The sequence below is a fragment of the Podarcis cretensis genome (assembly GCF_951804945.1).
Source record: "Podarcis cretensis genome assembly, chromosome: 1".
Lineage (NCBI taxonomy): Eukaryota > Metazoa > Chordata > Lepidosauria > Squamata > Lacertidae > Podarcis > Podarcis cretensis.
In genome coordinates this window covers 108805017-108814196 of record NC_137170.1, presented here as the reverse complement: position 1 = coordinate 108814196, position 9180 = coordinate 108805017, and the positions used below count along the sequence as shown (strand labels likewise).

The window sequence follows — 9180 nt, the reverse complement described above, 5'->3', positions numbered from 1 at the left end:
TGAGACCAAGTGGAAAAAAGAGAAGACAGACACACACAAAGTAAGCAAATGCTGAAACACGACAGAACAGCTTGAGGGCAACAGGCCAAGCAGTTTTTGCACCAAAAAAGGAGAAATCTCTGAAGAGGTTCCCTGATGAAACAGCATGCCGAACCTATAAGGCTGTTTCCCCTCCCCCCACCAATCAAGCCACATGGGGGTTACAAGCAACTCATTGATTTTGGCAGCATCACTTCTGCTGATGATGCTAGCCTAGTGTGATCAAAATGGTAATTGGCAGTCTCCACGTGGCTTATAGGTGTTAAGAGATGTTGGTTCCGTGTTCTTGACACTTGCAAAACCCTCGTCTTAAAAGTACCCCATGAATAAGTGTAAACATTAGATTTGTGAGGAAAAGCGTAAGGATATTTAATGCTACTGTATTATAAATGAATAAAATGCCCTAGCACCCTTCAGCTCATTTCTTACTGGCAACCTGACATCATCCGGACGTTTTCAACTGCAACCCCCATCAGCCCTGGCCAGAATTCAATTTCCCCAAAAACATTCTCCCAGAATTAGTAATCTACCATGTTTTTCTCAAACCTTGAAGTGTCTCAGAGATTCTGATATTCTGAACTCAGGAAGGACCATAGCTCAATGCAGTGTTTCTCACTTTGGTCCCCAGCTGTTGTTGGACTACAAATCCCATCAGCCCTGACCTGCTAGCTATGGATGATGGGAGTTGTGGTCCAGCAACAGCTGGGGACCAAAGTTTGAGAAACACTAGCTCAGAGTATCAGATGCAGAGGGAGAGCGCTGCTTTGTACTTCAGGTCTCAGATTCAACCTCTGACATCCTCAGGTAGGGCTGGGGGGAGAGCCCTGTGTGAGAACCCGAGGGACCTTGCCAGGCAGTGCAGAAAATACTGACCTAGATGGACCAATGGTATGATTCAGTATAAGGCAGTTTCCTATGTTCCATAATGCCCCAGCCTGCAAGCACATACAATACCTCTGGCTGCTCTCTGGTAAATGGCATTAACACTGAGAATCATGTTATTGTTGGCCAGGTCAAAAAATGAAACAGCTGTCTAGCAATATAGGAGGTGCATCTTTCGGAGGTGAAGTAAGAGCCAGAGGCGGAGCCAGAGGTTTTATCTTGGACCTTCATACGGAAGGCAGCAATTCAAGAAGCTAGCATCCAGGAAAAAAACAGCACTGATGTATATGTGGAGTTATCCTCTGAAATAATCAACCTTTGGAGCAAAGCATTCCGCAGAAAGGTGCCTTTGTCAAAAACGGATACAAAAGGCTTGGCCAGAAGACACAGGATGAGGCAACCCGCTGATGCTATTGGAGGTCTAGGTGTGGTCAGTATTTGGGTGGAAAATTGCCAGTGCCACCTATGTATGCCCACTTTGAGTTCCCATGAAATTAAGGTGAATTTGCTGTTTTCTACTTGTCTCAAAGATTGGTGTGCTCTACAACAATAATGTCTCATAGATTATGGGGAAGAATACAAGTATTGTTAATAAATAAATAAGAATAGGTGGAGAGCTGATAATTACCCCTTGCAAGCCTGAAAATAAGATATGTTTTATCTCTTGGTGCACCCCCTCTGTGCTTTTAAAGGCTTTAATGGGTTCCACCTATGGAATAACACTAACAAACAGATGCAGGCAAAGCAATATAAATACACCCAAGTTAATGAGTATTGTGGTCTAAATATTTAGCAATTATCAACGGGCCAGGAGGAAAATGAATGCAATTAATTAACGCTCAGTTATGAAAGCACAATAAATCAAGAGGGATGTGAGCCAGCTGGACAGATTACTTACAAAAATATTCTGTAAAAGGAATTTATATCTACTTTATTCTGCGTCTTTTCATTTTTTTGCAAAGGGATATAAACCGTGAAAGGTACTGGCTTCATGAGTACTGTGGAAATGAAAAGAAGACAAGAAAGTGCATAATTTTATGTTTTGGTATGCCAGCTTGACAAATAAGAAATAGATGAACTTCACAAAATTAAGAAAATGGTAGAAATGCTTGGAAATATATATATATATATATGTATGGATATATATTTAACCTGATTCTACAACTCACAATGAGCATACACATCTGTTGTATTTGTTCCTTAACAGTAAACACAGAAAAGAAAGAAGAATGAGCAGGGATCTACTTTCCATGGATGAGACGTCCACATTTATTTCCCCTCCCCCCATAGGCATAAAAAATGGCAGTGAAGTACTCTGTGAATGAGGCAGGGGATAATAAAAGTGCAGATATACTGGACCAGAGGTTTGTGCTTCAAAATTACACCGTTCATTTTAAAAACAAAATGATATTTATTTATAACATTTCCTTGTATGATCTCTCTTCCTTTCCCCCCCTCTCTTTAAAAGATGTCAGCTTTTGAAATCAGTTTTAAAATGACGCACGGCATTACAAATGATGGCACTTCCAACCAATGTGGCGTTTCCATATTTACACCAACTGAAAAGAAATTTACAAGACATGATAGCATATAATCTTGACATTTAGTAACAGCAGTAAAACAAGAAGGGCATCCATATTTTTTTTTCTGTACAAACTATGAGAACAAGACTTTTATTCACATTTTCTTTTTTTTAAAAAAAAATCATATCTGTAATTTGTTCTGACCTACACATTTCCCAAAGCCGTTTCCCCTCAATTCTCAAACCTTTCGTCACATTGCCCACACCTTCACCAGACTATAGGAACTACAAGTAATTAGATCTAACATCTAAACAGAGCAAAAGTTCTCCCTTTCCAATTTCCTCTTCCAAATTTTCTCCCATCTTCAAAGATAATCCCCTTTAGGGGGGAAAAAACAACCACTTCCTTGTTTCCTTCTTTGCAATTCACTTCCACATTTTCCCCTCAAAACAGCAAACCCATAACTCAATCGCTTTTCAAAAAAAGTTAGAAAGATATGTTTCTGTTCGTGATTTTCTAATGCTACACCCAAGAGTCGGGTGACCCAGGGTATTGTTCTGCTCTATAGGAAGGTCGTCGGGTGGAATAAAAGTCTACATAGTTTGTGGCTGATTTCAGTCCATACTGTGTTGTGTAATCTGCAGCAGATGGGAAGTGAACTCGGTCATCAAAATATGGGTCCTCATAGCTATGTGGAGACTGCAAATATAACCTGTAAGCATCATAGTTCTTTCTGTTGGAATCATCTTGACTGTAGTACAACTGCTGATGCTGTTGAAAAAGCAAAAAGAAGGGAAGGAAAAATACCTCAGTTGATCTATGTATAGTTGTAGTAGCAATTTATCCATTCACATGAACGTGAGGTGTGTGGCACATAGAAAGAAAGCCTTTTGTAAAACCATTCATTAGTTTCTTTCAGACCCATTTTTCCATGGGGGGGGGGATGGGGATGTGTGTGTGAGGGGGGGGGGAGAGAAATAAATGTAGTAATCTGGAAAATGACATGGCTACCTAGGTTCCTGGCCTCCAGGAAAGAAATATACCATACTGCAACATTTTGTTGCAGGCTCCATTGTATAATCACCAATTGTTCTACAACTAGTATGGCCTATGTTGCATGTATAAGAGGATGAATTTCCATTTCTTGGTACAATTTGATCTTTCTGCAATTCTGATTATGCCCAAGGTATCTTTTGGAATATGACTTGCTCTTTTCCTATTCTGTCCTCTGAGTCTTCCCAATTCTTACAAATATTATGTCAACATCTGAACAAACTTTTAGGAGTGAAGACAGGTGTAAAGTAAAGGACTCCCAATCAAGCTGATCCGTTGTTTCCCCAGCTCTTACATCAGGGGCCCTTGCTGCTGTGGCACTTCATCAGCCTCCTCTTGGTAGAAGATACTTATACCGTTGTTTATTTTTTTGGCCTTTTTTTCATTCTTCCCTAATTGCAATTCTTGTTGTGCTGTTGACTTTCTAATTTTACACCCCTAAACACTTGCACTTCTTTAAGAATGCATAATTAGTTATTCCTGGGTGAGGAAACGATTCATTTGCATTTATCACAGCACACAATTTGCAAATGTTGCTTATAGATTTACAGTCTGAAGATGTTTTGCATGCCGCTATGGTGTAACCCTGTGTCCTTTGTTCAGTTCCTGTCTAACACTTGTTATAGATCCTTGACACAAATGTTCACTTAACATTTTTCATTTTGCTGGATAGTTCTTTAAACAAACAAAAACTTCAGGAATATAACTTTGACTTCTCCATGTTTTCTTGCATTAGTTGCCCAATCCTTTGTGTTTATCTCTTAAAAATCCTAGTACAGTGGTGCCTCAGGTTATAGACGCTTCAGGTTACAGACTCCGCTAACCCAGAAATAGTACTTCAAGTTAAGAACTTTGCTTTAGGATGAGAACAGAAATCGTGTGGCGGCGGCGGGAGGCCCCATTAGTTAAAGTGGTACCTCAGGTTAAGAACAGTTTCAGGTTAAGAACAGACCTGCAGAACAAATTAAGTTCTTAACCCGAGGTACCACTGTACTGAAATCAATAAAGCCAAAAAACTGGTGAGCAGTCTGGAATCTCAGGGAAGAATCCAACTGGGGTCTTTGCACTTTTTGAAATGCTTTTGATCCAGTAGAGGTGCCTGCTAACAGAAGAGGAGGGGAGATATATCTAATCTATCTCTCTATCTCTATGTATCTACAGTGGTACCTCAGGTTACATATGCTTCAGGTTACATATGCTTCAGGTTACAGACTCTGCTAAGCCAGAAATAGTGCTTCAGGTTAAGTACTTTGCTTCAGGATGAGAACTGAAACCGTGCTTTGGTGGCGCGGCAGCAGCAGGAGGCCCCATTAGCTAAAGTGGTGCTTCAGGTTAAGTACAGTTTCAGGTTAAGTACGGACCTCCGGAACGAATTAAGTACTGAGGTACCACTGTATCTCTAGATTTGCCAAGTTCCCCTTCCCTATTGCCACTTTTCACTTTGTTCTAGTGAATCCCCAACTCTCTAGAGCTGATTTTCGGGGACTGCTAGGGGATGCAGGGGAGAGGGAGAACTGGCAAAAATTGCCTCCCTTCCTCTTCTGTTAGCAGTTGCCTCTGTAGGATGAAAAGCTCTTCTGCAAGTGCAAAAGGACCAGATTGGAATCTACCGTAAATCTGCTGAGTTTGGGTATTTCAAAGAATTTTGTGCAAACAAACCAGCAAAGCCCACGTGGCCACTAGACACTGAAGACAAGTGGGTGACAGCAGGGCTGCACAACTGGTGACCCACCAAGATGAACAGAGCTCACTAGCCACATTTGACAGGTATCTGACATTCCCCCTGGTTGTTCATGTAGCAAAATAGGAAGTTTATTGAATCTGGTGGTGGGCCGCCGGGTTCAGCAGCTTAATAGGTTACAAGTTGTACAGGCCTGTGGTGAAGAAAGGGTGATCCAAATGGGTATATTAAAAGGGAAATGCGGAAGGCTGTGTAATACACTGCAGAAAAAATAATATTCCAAAAGAAGATTTGTATGGAATGGGATAAGATGGAGCCTTGCTTTACTACTGCACTGCAGTTGCAGTGTTGAGAACCATAATCCAGGCACCGTAGCATTCTGAGATCATTGCCTGAAGTTAGAAAGTTACTTTAGGCAGCAGGAATCCATCAATTAAAATGGTTTAGAAGCCATTAGGTTAAAGGAAAATGCACTCTCTGCTAGTGATCAATATGGTCATTTTTTAAATTAAGATTTCAGCTTTTACCTGCAGACGCCTATTTTGGTCTCTTGCTGGTGAAGAATAGGAACTGATATAAATTGGCGAAGGCTTGCTGGACCCTGTGGGAAAACGGCAACAGAGTATTAAAAGCAATATTTTATTTGCTCAGGTGTCATGCTGGGCTGACTTTCACACTTTGGTGAAAGAGGAACAGAACTGTATGATACATATCAATAAAGGATCCCAGTATTTCCCTCCTTGGGGGAAGGCTACAAGAGCAAGGGCAGGTTCTGACCACAACAACCACCTCTAGAAACAGATATCTGGATATCCAGCCTTATGGAGCTGTGGGGGGGGGGCACATTTGACTTCAGTGGTTTATTTGGATGCACGTAATTTGTGCTTCTCTCTGCCGAAACCTGACTTGCAGGTTCCACCCCCTCCTCAGACATCTTGGCTGTATAATGATGCTATGTTTCATGACAGAAGGAAGATGAAAGGAAGGAGGCAGAGAGTCCCTTAGCGAGAACTGCTTGCTGCTGAATTTGGGTTATAACCTGTGATGCAGTGAAATGTTTTTGCCAGCATTCATAAGATAAGCGTGTGTTTCTTGAAAAGTAATATGCAATAAAATATTTTACAGACAGGTTTAAATATGTGTTTGAATAACACTCATTACTTTTTGATGTTATTCTATTGCTACTATGAATATGATCTGACCCTCTTTGCTTTCGCTGCATGACATGTTGTTGTTTTCTCATTCAGAACATGCTTTTTTTTTTTTTTTGGTAAACAAGAAGTTTAAAAATTATGTACCAAGCTTTCATTTTCCATCTCACTGGTCCCTTACCAGTATACATATCTTTATGTGCAATCCCATCACCTTGGCTATTGTAATACTGCATAGAAGTTTGGGTCCTATCATATTCGGAACGAGGGTCTCTAATTCCTAATAGCGCTGGTGATGAAGATGTGCTTCCAACTGGGGAAAAGAAGGTGAAAGAGAAGAAAGGAGAGGGAAAGAGATGGGGAGAGAGAAAATCAGTGCCAGACAAAAGGGTCAGGAAAAAGTAGAGGGTTCTTCGGAAATGCTTTGTAATAATAGGCTTTCAGACATGTAGAAAAAGCGACAATAAACGTAATTCCTTAAAACATTCATATAGAATCTCTAGAAGAAAGAGCTGCAACACCTTAAAGTTGAGAGTCAATGTTCATTAGAGTGTTTGGCCAAGATTGTGGAGTGTCAGGCAATGTGTATAAATCTATGTTTTTAGGATACAGTAGCTATATGGGCCTACTATTCTCTTCCTACCCCCCACCCTTGATATGCAGGTAGCTCCCCATTTGCACTGAGGTTCCGGGCCCAAATGCACATACACGAAATTGTGTAAATTGGGAGTACCCTGGAGAGTGCTCCTGGTTCGGGAGGAGACCTACCCCAGAGCCAGAAGAGGATCTTCCCCCAAGAGAGCCAGAGGGGCAAAGGGGTTTGCTCAGCTAACACGCAGGGAACCTTTTTCCTCCTCACCATGAACTACAGTAGCCACAGCTTTCCATGGAAGACCCTGTTTAGGCCTGGTTGTAAATATCATCTCTTTGTACATCACAGAGGCAGGTGCCTAAGTGCTGTGGAGGGTGGAATATCTGGTTAAAAATGTATAGACTGTTCGTTGAACTCTGTCATACCAAAAACCAGTCTGATGGCTTCAACTATATATGAGAAGAATATGCTTGAAGTAAAAAACTGAGAATGAGCCTCCAAAGGTTTTTAAAAGGAGTGAACAAGAGCTGATCGGGGAAATTAACATCTAATCTGGCCACATACGAAGGGAAAGGTTTATTAACTGACCGGACTGAATGATAGGCGACATTTGTTGATTTGTTGTAGACAAGGAGGGATGTGACTTGAATCTGTCACGCTCAAGTGTTGACACTGGGGTAATAAAATGATTTTGATTCCAACCATCCTGTGGAACAAGAAAAAGGAGGTCATATGAAAAATGAATGACATTTCATTAGAAGAACTAGTTTAGATTTCATTGTGGAATTGCATCATGATGAATACTAATTTTTGTATGAACAGCTTTTATGTGTTACCTTCTTGTAAATACTGCGGAGATCACGATATTGCCATAATGTGTTCAGCACCTGGGCTGCTGCCTTGACAACCTTCAGTGAAGACCTGAGAAGAAAAAAAGTTTACGTTTAGTGTACAATATTACTAGACATGCACATACTACACAAATAGAATTGCTTCTCATGAGAATTATTTTGTAGGGTTCCACAGCTTTGAGTATTATTTACCATGCTATTTAACATTTACATTAAACTACTGGGTGAAGTAATCTGGGTATTTGGAGCCTGGTGTCACTGATATATTGATGACACCCAGTTTTGTTTTGTTTTTTTCTTGGATCCAGGTGTGATGGTGATCTCTCTGAATGAGTGCTCAAAATCTATGATGGACTGGATTAGGACGAATTAGCAAATTCAATGCAGACAAAGAGATATGTGATGATGGTGGCTCATTTAGTTGCCCAGATGGATGAAAATATGCGTTTGGAGGGGGCTGGCTTTGCATTCCCCAGTAAGGATTAGGTTCACAGTCTGGGGGTACCCGTGAACTCAGCACCATTCCTGGATGTTGAGGAAGTGGCTGTGGTCTGGAATGCTTTTTAATAACACAGATAGCCACGTGAAAAGGGTCCGCTGCTAAAAGACGTTCATACTTTGGGTATTTCTATATTAGATTACTGAGATGCTCTTTATTGTGGAGCTGCCCTTGAAAGCTGGCTCGGAAATGTAAAATGGTACAAAGTGTGAGTAAACATTTGTTAGCAGAAGTACACTTCTGATTACATTTTATACCTGCTTTAAAACCTCTATAGTTTTACCAGTTTGCATATGTGCCCAAATTCAAGGCACTCACTACATTCTAAGAATCTTAAGGGAAGCTCTTCCTTTTCTATGAGCCTGCTGAACATTAAGATGTTGAAAAGCGGAGTCGATCCTGATAAACTTGAGATTAGATTGTTATATATGAGTCACAGGGCTTTTGGGGGTGGGTAGTGAACCCTTAAACTGTGAAATTTCTTCCCTTGAAGTAATATTCATTTCATTTTGTTTGGTTTTTACCTAAATGCTTTGGAGCTTGGACATGGCACCATTAATTTATCTGCTGTTTCCTTATTCTTGTAATTGTTAAGAACATTTTTTAAAAATTGATAGAGCAGGCCAAAGGTCTATCTAGTCCAGCAGCATCTGTGTAGGTAGAGCTAATCCAGGCATAGGCAAACTCCAGCCCTCCAGATGTTTGGGACTACAATTCCCATCATTCCTAGTTAACAGGAACAGTGGTCAGGGATATGGAATGGTGGCTAGTGGTTGCCGGGAATTGTAGTACCAAACATCTGGAGGGCCGGAGTTTGCCTAGGCCTGATCTAATCTATAAGGAAACCTTAGTTTTATGACATTTTCTCTAAATTCGCAAAGATTTTGGTCTAGGGTTGGTTTGCAGAAA

General features: G+C 40.8%; 1 protein-coding gene across 1 annotated transcript in view; it reads right to left on the bottom strand.

The window, feature by feature from the left end:
- Positions 1-2312: 2312 nt before the first annotated feature.
- Positions 2313-9180, bottom strand: part of PKP4 (plakophilin 4) — a 99937-nt gene continuing 93069 nt past the window's right edge. Inside the window, exons 18-22 of the mRNA XM_079977134.1 lie at positions 7758-7842; positions 7510-7627; positions 6511-6642; positions 5706-5779; positions 2313-3215 (exon numbers count right to left, since the gene is read on the bottom strand). Coding sequence (XP_079833260.1) covers positions 2967-3215; positions 5706-5779; positions 6511-6642; positions 7510-7627; positions 7758-7842 — 658 coding nt within the window. The 3' untranslated portion in view covers positions 2313-2966. The remainder of the gene's footprint in view (positions 3216-5705; positions 5780-6510; positions 6643-7509; positions 7628-7757; positions 7843-9180) is intronic.